The sequence below is a fragment of the Manduca sexta genome, chromosome 5 (genome assembly GCF_014839805.1).
Source record: "Manduca sexta isolate Smith_Timp_Sample1 chromosome 5, JHU_Msex_v1.0, whole genome shotgun sequence".
Lineage (NCBI taxonomy): Eukaryota > Metazoa > Arthropoda > Insecta > Lepidoptera > Sphingidae > Manduca > Manduca sexta.
Genome location: NC_051119.1, coordinates 930,271 through 943,743, shown reverse-complemented (window position 1 = coordinate 943,743; position 13,473 = coordinate 930,271). Strand labels below are relative to the sequence as shown.

Below are 13,473 nucleotides of genomic sequence, written 5' to 3'. Positions count from 1 at the left end.
AAATCACCTGTACTGTAATTCTAAATTCTTTGCCATGTTTTCACTTTTTTTATTATTAAGTTACTACTACTGTATACGGTTTGTTGTCTGTACGTCACAAGGGCAACTCATTGAAAACCAGCGCTGCAGTATTACAGGTGGTATTGCAGTATATAGCTGAATGGGAGGCCCATTGTTGGTGCAATAATTGTTAATGTTATGTAGGATTTTGTGTTTTTATTTTTTTATCTTTATTCCAAAAATAAACTTCTTTCTGTACAAATAAATTTGTATTGTTATTTTCTCTCTGTATATTAAACAAAGTAATCACTTTGCAATTCATTTTATGAAAGACAGAATAATTATTGGTAAGGCCATACAAATATTCAGGTGATTTAAGTTTTGAATTTGTTTACCTACTTTTGTCTGGAATGACATGGATGTAGTTACCTAAATTGAGAAGAATATGCTGAAGTGGTTTGGACATTTGGTGAGGATGGATGATAACAGACTGACAAAGATGGTTTATAAGGCGAATATAGATAAAAGAGCCGGTAGGGGCGACCGATTCTTAATGGCCAGGTCAAAAGCACCCGGAACCGCTGAGAATGCATGAAAAGATTGAAGGTGCAGGAAGCGAGAGAACTATGCCAAAATCATGCAGAGGCAACCGTCTCTGCCTACCCCTATGGGATAGAGGAGTGATACTATGTATGTGGGGAATATCTGATCGTATTTTAAGAGAATTATAATAAAATGTTTTTGTACGCATATCCGATTTTTGGTGCATGAGAGAAAAGTGAGAGTGCTTTTTCTCTCTCTCGCGAGCGATGGTGGATACGGCAGACGCTCAGGCGTGCGCGCAACCGTGTAATTAAAAATTAATTGGGCCAAAAGTAAAGATTTTCTGTAGGACTCCTATCTTTTATTTGCCCCTCATCCCTAAATGTATGTAGTTTTACAATAGATGAAGGTGAAGCTGAAGGCATGGATATGTGCAAGTCACCTTGCGCGGTCTGGCGGCGTCGAGCGCGTCGAGATGGTCGCCATGTTCGCCCGCCGCATGTTCATGTTCCGCCTCGTGCTCCTGTTCGTGTTCGTGTTCATGTTCGTGTTCGTGCTCCGAGTCTGAATGGCCGCCAGTCTCGCTCTTTAATTCCACGCGATCTGCAGTACAATATAAATACAACTTAATGGTATTCCACTGCTGAAGTAGCTTCTCGATCTCAATTAAAGTTTTTTTTTATACGCGTTCGGCAGTAACCATAACATCTGATAGTAAGTGGAGTAGGGTCCAACAAGAATGTTGACTGACGAGAAATGATTACCCCTATACAGTCGACACAATTATGCCGGCCTGATGGAACTGGATATACACAGGCTGATTTCGGAACGCGACACGTGGGCGACTATGGCGGGTTTTAACACCTTGTGTACGGTGGTCGCTACCTGGGCGGATATAAAATACATCTTATTTTATTTTTCAACCGAAAAATAACCTATATTAATCTATAGTTCATTCCTTACAATTATGATATTACAAATAATACTACATACAGTTATAGGTATGTATACCTCCCACCCCAAATTACAGCCCTGAATGCACGAACTTCGCGCCACGAGCGAGAGCCTGTATTGTTATATAACTTTAATTAAATACCAAACTTCACGAGAACGGTGAGTGAATGTAACGCTATCTGTTCGCCGAACGGGAAAGGACCGGATTCCATATTCAAATTAATATGGAATTTCGAAAAGGTCACATGTAAAAAGTTCAGGAAATGGAAATATAATATTTTAAAGTAGTGTATAAAAATAGTTTTAGGTTAGAATTTGGGTTTAATTAGCAATTTTATTACTAATATAATAAAAGCGAAAGCTTGGGAAAACTTTTAGAATGTTTGTTAAAAGTAAACGTAGCAACAGATGATCGTGTTTGGATGAAATTTAGCACACGCAGAGAACATGTCTTGGATTAACTCGAATTTCGTCGGAGATAGTTGGGTGTTTGTGTAACCGGAGAAACTGCTGAACGGATTTGGATGAAATTTGCTTCACGGATAGACCATGTCGTAGTTTAACTTATAGGCTACTTTTTCCCCGGTAATTTACTCTTATGAGAAATAACGAAATTTTTAAATCAAATATTTAAAAGAGATGACTTTGGCGTCATACACGTTACGCTATAAATCATTGCAGTATTATAGACTTTTGCAACGAAAGAGGCCGAGTGTCGACATTAGGCAGTAAGACCGGTGCAACTAACAAACGGTTCCACTCACCACCAAAATAGTGGTCGCGATAGGCACATTTTTCTCCGCGAAAAAAAAATACGGGCTTTTCACGCAGGCATAACAGCAAGCAACACCTAAAATAGGTTAAGATAACTTATTGCATTAAACATCAATTTCTAAATGTTATCCAGTGTTATTGCAACACATATAGACAAATTTGTGAGTTGTTGAACAGACGTAGATGAAATATTCAGTGCTTCCGAGTTCCAAAACTAACCATACTTAACAGACAAACATATCTAATCGAGTCAACAAACTTAATCTATACACATAAATATTTTTTGCACAAACCTCCCTACCTTTTTAATAAATTAATTCCTGCTTCCAAGTTCCAAAAACTAACCATACTTAACAGCCAAACAAACCCAATCGCTTTGACCCGTTTAATCCGTACACATCAATGTTTTTTACACAAATCTATACCTTAAACCTTTCTATTAAATTAATTCCTTTACAACTAACGACCTCCCTTACCTTTCTATTAATTCCTCTATAAATAACGACTGTACCAGTGGAAATAGCCAAGCAGAGCCCTACAGTCGCGAGTGCATCCAAAGCTCATGTGAATCAGTGTAATCCCGTCAAATTGGCACTCGATGGAACACGGGGCAGCATTTTTATAAGCCGCTTACACACGTCAAAACAGTTTTACAATTTGTTATCGAGTGCTTCTGTGATGTGTGCCGCGCGTGTTTTGCTATAGATGGCTACAGTATATCAGTACAATAGGTGAAATTTTCTGAAAGGGAATCCAACATAATGTAGGTATTAATATGCATAAATGTGGACTGCAAATCGACTAATAATTAGATTTTACTTATGTAATTTATAATTACGGAAGGGAAGCCGGTAGGAATCGGCTTTAACCCGTTTAATAAATGGATCCTTCGCCACTGCAGAGCATATCAGCTGTATACCAAACATTAAGGCTTTGCTCTGGAGGTAACAAACCGAAGAATCTCCGGACAGAATAGATTTAGATAACCGCAAATTTTTACGATAGTTATTTATCAAGTTAATTATGCATGGACGGCTTTATTTACCGGACGCCCGGGTCAGATTTTTTTTAAAGTAGCAGAAAATAATTTCTGCTTACCTTTTTAGGTGGTTATAATGTAGGTTATGATACAATAGTACTTCGTCGGAGGCAATCCGGATAATCTCCGGAATTTGTTTAAAACTGAAGAAAATTCTCCGAAGGCTAAAATCCTCTTCGACGCAAAGTCCTAATAGAAATTTAAAGAACTATGCATTCCAATAATGTCATTATAGTTGCAGTTATTCTGCAATTTGTACCATTTGACAACTAATACATATTTATGTAGGTACACTTGGTCGCACTTTACAAGAATTTGAGTCGTACGCAAATGCACGAATGAAAGCCAACAGGGCGTTTTATAAAGAGGCATTCGCTGTTCTGTCCAGGAGATCCGTGATACTTGAAATACGGGCAAAGTGACCTCTCTGCACCTCATGGTAACTCGGGTGGGATCTATTGACGAGAGATGATTACCCCTTAACAGTCGAAACAATTATGCTGGCCTGTTAAAACTGGATATATAAAGGGTGATCCCGGAACGCAACTCACTTATGTGGGCCACTATAACGGTTTTAACAACTTGTGTACAGTGGTCGCTATCCGGGCGGATATAAATATATTCTAGCAGCAAGATGATTTCATATTATTTTATGAAATATCACTAACAAAAACCCATATCAGACGTGTGACCATACGTGCGTTAACGCTTGACATTGCACCTACCTATCTTATTTGTGAGTTTGTATAGCGAGCATCAAACAGTGGAATGCGGTTATACGTACGACACAAGTTCGTACGACTTAATTTCGCACGAAACATTAAAAGTACAGTAAGTTTTTAGACGAACAAAATGTATAAGTCGTAAAACAGGAATCGTATAAGATTGAAAGATATTTGTATATATTTATATTACAAGTTAGTGAAAACGCTAAGCACATAGATTGCGTGGTATCGGCTCAATTGTAAGAAAATCATGTTAGTTTTAATCAGAGCACGATAACGATTTGTTAGTGTTTTAATTCGAGCATAGAAAAATGGCTTCTGGCACTAATCGAAGCAACATGTGTTATAAGTTAATGCTATGTTCTGACTAACATCATTGTAAGCTCAACTTATAACTAGTTCATATAATATCAGACTATTTCGGGGACCTCTGGACAGATAATAATAATATTAACATCCTTGCATGATATTATAATTCGTAGATAACCTATATAAGTAAACTATAATTTATTTATTTATAAATTCATTTAATTAGAGAAGACATTCCATAGCAGAACAATTGAAAATCGTTTAAGAAATATGTTTGTGTTCTGTTATGCCTTTATAAATAAATAAAAAAATGTTCCTAACACTATTCCTCAGCTATAAACGTTCCTTCTCTTCCTAACCCGCATATCGATCCCTGTCGTACGAAATAAAATGATTTATTATATTATTATTTGTTGTATACTATCCCACTGCTGGACAGGCATGCAGAGGCATTTGGCTTTCATGAACCACGCTGGCCTAGTGCGCACTGGCTGTTTCCACATACATTCCAAACTTATATTTATAATTAAGCACCTATTTTCTTTGCAAAGATTTCGTTAATCGTCAAAGAAAGCAATAATTACTTTAAAATAATACACACAACATAGGAATGCATTACCAACACAAACGTATCTACTTCACACCAAAAATTAGAAAACATATAAAACTTAAAACACATGATCGTTAAGGTAAATTTTCTATTCTTGCACCAATTTTAATATACGTCTAGCGCTCTCCTGAGTCTCGAGAGGGATGATCGGCCACTCGCCACATGTGCTGGGCGCTGGCCCATTATCCCCCGCCCATTGTCGCACGCCGCGGGGCGCCACAAATTGCCACTACAGATTTCTTTATAGTTATTATATTATAAATACAGTGTTTGCTCGCGGCTTTGTGTATGAAAGCCATTTTTTTGGAATAAGCCAACCATGCAAAATGTTTTGGCATAATAGTAGACCATACTATCTAGCAGTGGCGAAATGTGAAATATTCCCAAAAGGAACCAGACACAACATATTATTTTTAATGCATAAATGCAGGCATTATTATTGGTGATAGGTCTCTCATATGCGACAATCCGCCTGGGTAGGTACCACCGCTACGTCTATTTCTACCGCCAAGCAGCAGTGTGTAGTCACTGTTGTGTTACGGTTTGAAGGATATTGTTGCCAGTGTAACTTCTAGACATAATGAGACTTAACATCTCATATCTCAGAATACTAAACAATACTTTGTAATTCAAGGTGTTGGATGGTGTTTCTACTGTTTATGAGCGGTCGTATCGCTTACCATCAGGCGAACGTCAAGCTCGTCTCGTCATTCAAAGCAAAAAAAAATTGCTGTAAATCATTCTAATGCTGATTAGGTTCTACATGAATTCTACATACAGGGAAGCAGGTGGGAATCGGGTTATATGGACCCTTATTCACTGCTATTTTCATATACCTATGTGCTAAACCATCTGAACTTATACGATTTGCAAACAGATTCATCTTGATATAGCGTTATGAAATGTTTATTTTAGCTTAATTATATTAATATATTAATTTATTTCAAATAAATCGAATAATACCCGCAAACTCGGCTTCATGAAAGTAAAACTTTAAAATAAAAATATGATTCTAACCGTAGATGAAAGATGATTAATGTGATTTCCTAACAAAAAAAATAGCAAAAAAATAAAGGTTGATTTTACACCGACTGAGAGAATACGTCAGAACGGTACCATCACACTTACAAAACCACGCGCACACCTCAAAGTGCACTAAACTATGAAATGATTAAACCATTAGTAAATTTAACCGAGATCCAAGCGCCATCTATTTAAATAATCCCATTATTTTCCACGAAACAAATTACTGAGAAAGCGGCGATAGCCTAGTTGAGTGTGGAACGGATTGCCGAAACAAATGTCCGCAGGTTCGAATCCTAAGGGTACACATCTCCAACTTTTCAACAATTCTCCAACTTTTCAACAACACTTTCTTTAACGGTGAAGGAAAACATCGTGAGGAAACCTGCATACCTGAGTAGTTCTCTATAGGAATTTCGAGGGTGTGTGAAGTCTACCAATCCGCACTTGACCAGCGTGGTGGACTAAGGCCTAATCCCTCTCAGTAGTAGAGGAGGCCCGTGCTCAGCAGTGGGACAGTATACCAGGCAGATATTATTTTATTATAAATTACCGAGATAAAAAAATGATTATGTGTAAAATTGTAACGTGTGTAAAATTTCATCCATATCCGTTCAGCTGTGTCTACGTTTACCTCTAACAATATTTACACCAGCTATCGCATTTATAGTATTAGTAAGATATAAAAGTAAGGTATCAATCAAAAACATTCATTTAAAATAGATTCCGCCAATACTCACAAGCTCATAATAACTGTTAAAAAGCTATTACTGTTCAAATAGAGCCAAGCTTTTGCTTTACAAACACTACGTCTTGGTCAAAGTATTTGTTAGAGCGCATTGAAATCTTTTGTATGCAAATATGTTGGCACGTAGCAACTACGGAGCATAACTGCTCTAAGGTGTGTTTAAGTGTTAATTATCGTTTGCTTTAATGATTTAACGATGAAAAAAAATATCGTCAATAAAGTTGCATATCTAAGAATTTTAACATATCACGGCCAATTTGACAGAAAACAAAAACTAAGACAAATGTAAATAAACCTAAAAGGGAAGCCGGTAGTAATCGGATTGTGTGGCAGTGGCGAAGTGTCCATATAACACGATTCCTATCGGCTTCACTTTTTGTAGAATTTATGTAAAATCTAATTATCATTAGAACTATTTGCAGACCTCATTTATGCATATTAATACCAATATATTATGTCCGGTTCCCCTTTGGAAAATCCACCATCAGACGAGTAACTTGTTCGTATTGTAAATCAATTTATAAAAGGTCATTGTTTCATCGTTTAGTTTTTAAATGATTTTTCAATCATCAGATACAATTTATTCCTCAAATAAATTATAAATTGACTGAATATAAAAGTGTTATAAATTTACTTTACATACAACTGACATTTTTAATTCGTTAGTATACTTTATCCTACAAAAAAATATTTCATAAAACTAAAGTTCCACATTGCTAAAAATTTGGCATGAATCGAAACATTAATAAATTAATTTTAATTCTCGTATAAGAGTGACCGCATCGATAATTAAACACGTTCGACCAGTTTCACTAATTAATTACTAATTAAATATTAATTTATTGCAATTATAATTGTAATATTGCGTCATTAATTAATTATTAATTATACAATTTATAAATTTTAACGCATTTCTGACGATGTTTTTATTCACGAACTAATTGTCTGATTGATTTATTTCTTTTAAAGTTATTAATATTGATCAAGCCATATAACCCGATTCGTGCCGGCTTCTCTTTCGCAATTTATGAAAAATATAGAACAATTTGCAAACTGCGTTTATGCATTAGTAAATCTACTGTGTAGTGTCGGGTACTCTTTAAAAAAAATCAAATATTTCCACTGAAAGTTATGTTATTTTATTTTTAACCTAGCACCACTAACATGATATTCTAGTGGCTTTCGCAAACTTTACTACGACTAATTCGTAAGCGTTTCACAGCAACAGGAAACTTGAGTGTTATATATACTCTTCTAAACTCACTTTATAAAACAGTAGTTACATTATTTACAATTAAATATTCAGTATAACTGCTGGTGATTATAATCATATATCGTATTATCTATATTGTATTTGTCTCCCGTAACATTTCTTTGATGCATCTACCTTGTTTATCTCCGCACCACTTTAAAGTTCACTGGTAGAGAATGCCTACAAAGTCCACTTATGTACAATATTTAATTGTACATAAAGTTCAAATAAATTAATTATTTAACACTGTAATATCATTAGAAGGTAAACTATACGTAATTTAGCTTTTTAAGTTTATTGCGTCATCCTATGAGACGGGAAAAATGAATATGTAATGTTAATCGCATTTTTCGAAGACGGCATCGATTAATAAAGAGTTTTTGTAGTTTTAATATTGAAGCCTCTTTTAGTAGCAAAGGGTGACATTGTTTAAAGGTAACCAAAATTGTCTTAGTTAACATATCGGCCAATTTAACTGTAAACAAGAACTAAGACAAACGTAAATCAACCTAAAAGGGAAGCCGGTAGGAATCGGTTTGTATGGACACTTTGTCACTGACCTCTTACATTGCCGCTATTTACAGCAACGCTAACTGAGTTTAAATGTCATTATTTATAGGTTACTTACTTACACGTTTTTTACAACCCAATAAACAAATGACGCAACTCTCCAAAAGCAACAGAACTTTCGCAATCAAAGTATTGCATACAGCCCTGAGTGTTTAGGGTCAATAAAGATGTTTTTTTAAGGTAGTGTTTTGCTTCTTTAATGTGAGAAAGTTTCAAAATTATAAACTTTAAACTTTAGACTTTTAAAACTTGAACTAGAACTTTTTCAAGTTTGTATAGATTTTTAATAATCACTAGGCTTTGTCACTGTTGTGGACGTACCGTTTCTGTTGTCGTTGCGTCCGAGGATGCTGTCTATGGTGTAGGCGGCGCCGCGGCGGGCCGAGTCCGACATCGCGCCACGCTCACTCACTCACATCACACAGCACTACAGCACTGCGGCACGGCTCGCCGCTAACATTCGACTGCCTCAGAGCTGGTTGCCACCATCGCCGCCCGGTTGGAGACCAACCCTCGTGTGTTTTGTCTCGCTCTGTCGCGACCGCGCGGCCTCATGGTGTCTCGTTCTGTGTCCCGCCCCTGCACGCTGATTGGGTGTGGCCGGGGCGCGAGCGCAGTGCCGTGGAGTGACAGTGGCGCGTCGCGTCGCGTCACGCTGCTGCGGTGTCTGGCGGCAGATACGGCCAGATTGTGTAGTTGGGTACAAACATCGTGTGATAGGTCATGTTTGTTACACTCTGTTATTAATATTATTAAAAAAAATAATTCATTAATTAAAAGGCATTAAAAATTGATTTTATAAAACTTTTAAATGTTATCTCAATTATTTTTGAGTCAAATATAATATTATAAATTTTTGAAAACATGGAACATTAAAAATGTTGCATAAAATAAATATATATATATTTTAATTACAAGTAACGGAACTCTTGATGACCCACCAATTTAAAATCTTCGTTAAATCATTTTGTGTAAAAATATGTCTCTTTAAAAAAAAGTTGACGATTAAATTTATTACTTTGAAATATTGTAAGAGACGTAAAAAAAATCAAACAGAAATCCATCCATCTTATTCACTTCGTATGAAAGCGTATAAAAGGAATTTAATAATAACATGAATATGGAAACTAGTCCTTAAAAAAATAATATTACAGGTTAAAGATATTGTAGTACATAGTGGCCTGTCTATTTTTTGGGTATGAGCAAGCCAATGTAGCACAAAACAAAACATCGAGTCACAGTTTCATATGAAATGCATTTTTTTTAAATAATATCCACCCTATCTCGCGTCGAAGCCGGGTCTCAGAGCGGTGGTCGCACCGAGCACGCACCACAACTGTGTCGCGCCGTCGAAGCATTTTACAAATTAGGTACTTGCCTTTATTAAACAAGGATATTGACACATCAAGACCTATGAAAGGAAGGTCTCATGTTAAATAACAAACAACCTATTTTTTAACCGACTTCAAAAAAAGGAGGAGGTTATCAATTCGACGTGAATTCTTTTTTTTTTGTATGTTTGTTACCTCAGAACTCGTTTATTTATGAACCGATTTAGAAAATTCTTTTAATATATTGATCTCACCTTAACATATACATAATCAATTGTAACATGCCGACGTCTGTACATTATACATATTGAAGTGAAACTAATGTGGTGGCCTTTGTGAAAGCAAAAGAAGCCAAAACAACAGTTTTTAGAATTTTTGTGTCTGTATGTTTGTGCACGCACCACGAAAAATGTACTGCATGGAATTCAATGCAGGTTTAACCAAAGTATTACTACAGATCTGACATAAAACATAAGCTCTCTTCATTCCGGGAAATTATGAAGTGAGACATTTATCTCGAGAAATCTATTACACGGGTGCAGTCGCGGCCAAAGGCTAGTAAAAAAATAAAAATAACCTCCTCCTAGCCAAATTTCGGCCACGGCGGCCAATCTCAACGGAGATAAAAAATAAATAAAATAAAATAAATAAATAAAATACTTTATTTATCACGTAGGCGAACAAAGTTGCACTTATGATACGTCAAAACAAAGAATAAGAATAATTATTATTTCTAAACAACTATTAAAATCACTTATATAACTATGGAGATTTTAAATTAGGGATAAAGTTTATACAAAAGACTAGGTACAAACCGAAGTAACCAGCTCGGGCTGGCAAGTAGGGGGAAATAGAAGGGTAACGCGTCGCGATCCTCACCGGTGAGGACATGAGCCCTAGCCTAACTAACCTACCAGCCTTTCACTAGCTACCTAAGTGATGACTACCCGAAGAAGAAAGGCAGAAAGAAACTCCGGGCTTTCTTTTTTGTCATCAATTGTTCTGTACTTCTTTTGTATTTTTTTTCCAAGTCTTTCTTGTACATAGTCACAATAGTTATATAAGCTAATGCACGCACATCACCGTTAACATGGGATAAGATGAAATCCAATCGACTAAACCTGGAGCGGCATAAAATAAAATTAGCGATAGCAAATAAAAGAGAACATAGATTCATACTTAAATAACGGCGTACAGCGTGCATTCGCCTACATTTACAATCATAGTTTTCAATCATGAGAAAAGAAAAAAAAATAGTGATATTGAACAGGCAAACACAACATGATCGGGTGGTCGTCTTTCAAAAATTACATTTCATTAAGATATGATATGATTATGTCAAATTAGAACTATAGAAATGTCATTATTATAAAAAAAAAAGCATGTGAGACATGTAACAAAAGACATTTTAGGCAGTTAATTAATTACTAATGTGTGCTAACATGGTGGGTCATTGTGTGCAGGACAAACTTTCCAAACCGTCTTATCATTAAGGTAATCAGATACAGTATAGTATCCTTTACACATTAATTCACGCTTAACAGATCAGCCAGCTACGCAGGATATATTATAGTGCACCAGTGTGAGCGCAATACACAGGTGCACTCCCTGTTCCTTCACTCTCATAGTCCGTTGAGACGGCAAGCCGACATTACCGGAGAGAGATCAGGCGCAGGACCAACGGCTTTACGTGGTTTCCTAGGCACGGAGGTATCACACCGCCAACTTCCTGACTCCGAGCTGCGACTGAGTAATTTTTAAGATGGAAAAACCCAGTCACAATTATTTTGGCCCGACCCGGGATTCGAACCCAGGACCTCAGCGCGGTAGTCGTACTTGTACGGTGTACAATTACCACGACGCCACCGAGGCAGTCAAAAAAAAATACTACGATAATTACTACGACGCGTAAGATTTATTTACAAATATTGTCGCAAAACTATATCTATCCCCCCCCCCCCCTCAGCAATTCTTGTGCGCACGGTCTCCACACCGAACGCACACCCGCACTGGGGGACATTTATATGATTTATTGCAGCCCTAAGCACATAGTGAAATGTATAAGTACCTTTTGGTTGCCAAATTCACATTGACGCCTATAAGGGTTCGCGAACATTCCCTAGCCATTATAAGATGGTCCCTTCTTCTTCCCCAACACTTCCTTGCCATCTATCCTCTTCCAACGTTCCTCCAGGGCCCCAGCAGTTGCTAAGCCGGATTCCGCTATCTCTTTCGCAGATTTTCCCCGACGTTAGCTGCGGAGTCAGGAACAAAAAAAATCTATACCTACCTACTTTATTGACGGAATAATGAGGTTATAATTTGCGAAATAATTATATGAAATTATATGAAAGTGACTACACACTGCTGCTTGGCGGCAGAAATAGACATTGCGGTAGTACCTACCCAGGCGGACTCTCACATATGAGAGACCTACCACCAGTACCACCAGTAGTGATAGCACCGATCAATTGGGTTAAATCATTATTCTTAACTAAAAGTATTCCAAACTCAAGCCATTCGGGAAAAATGTGCAAGGACAAGATTATAACTTAATACTTACTCGTATGAGAGCATCCAACACGCCAATAAGTTAGATGCTGATCTAATTATGTATTTACCTTTAATGTTTTAAGACGCGTACGTAGTACCTACATTTCGCGCCATCCGCCAGCTAGTACAAAGTTGTTGGTTTGTATCATAACCTAACAAATTTATCTTATTCCCGCCGATCAAAACTTTCACACACTTTAAACTTTCACAAATAATAATTTCACTCATCTTTCTGTAATTGAACGTTTAAAATAACTCAATAATTACTTCATAAATACAAATTATTCAATATGTATCACCAGCTCATCAGTGGACTCAATCAAAACAAATTATTGGTGTTGCCAATTACGAAATTAAAATTATTCCACATAATTAATGCTGAAAATATTGTGACAAAAACTTTTGGATAAAAAGAAAGTGCAATACAAATAGGTAATTATTATAATAAAATTATAGTAATACTAAAATCGTCATATATTTATGACAAATTAAAAGATTGTTCATTTAAAAAAAGCAATATATTGCAGTATAAATGGGTTATTTTTTTACTAATTGCTGTAGAAAACATTACTGTGGTAACATTTTATCGGTATAATTTTCATTCATCAGTATGAAAGAGAAAGAAGTATGTATTTTATCCGCATTTATACCAATATTTTGTACTAACTTTTGCTCACGGCAGCACCCGCGTAAAAAGTTTTCCTGGAGCCTATAGCACTCAAGACTAAAAAATAAATAAATTTGGCTTAGTAGTTTCTAAGATCAGTGCGTACAAAAGAATAAAAAACAAACAAATTCTTCAGGATTATTATAAATGATTAGTATAAATATGATAACGTACGGTGTGTGAGTGGAGTGATGTGTTTGAGGTGTGCTCGAGGCGAAGGGGCGCGGGAATTTTATAAATTTTAAAGTAAATTGTTCCGTAGCAAAGACATTAAACAGTACAGCTTAGACAAATTAATGTCTAGACAGAGTAGCGCGCTTCACTAACGCTAAAACTAGAAGGCCAAGTATTACAAGTAGGGATTGCAATCCGGTC

The 13,473-nt window shown here is 36.3% G+C and overlaps 1 protein-coding gene across 1 annotated transcript in view; it reads right to left on the bottom strand.

Moving 5' to 3' along the window:
- Positions 1 to 12,750, bottom strand: part of LOC115446104 (aristaless homeobox protein) — a 35,733-nt gene extending 22,983 nt beyond the window's left edge. The window contains exons 1-4 of the mRNA XM_030172663.2: positions 12,500 to 12,750; positions 11,947 to 12,133; positions 8,869 to 9,214; positions 986 to 1,146 (exon numbers count right to left, since the gene is read on the bottom strand). Of these exons, the coding sequence (XP_030028523.2) occupies positions 986 to 1,146; positions 8,869 to 8,941 (234 nt within the window). The 5' untranslated portion in view covers positions 8,942 to 9,214; positions 11,947 to 12,133; positions 12,500 to 12,750. The remainder of the gene's footprint in view (positions 1 to 985; positions 1,147 to 8,868; positions 9,215 to 11,946; positions 12,134 to 12,499) is intronic.
- Positions 12,751 to 13,473: the final 723 nt, after the last annotated feature.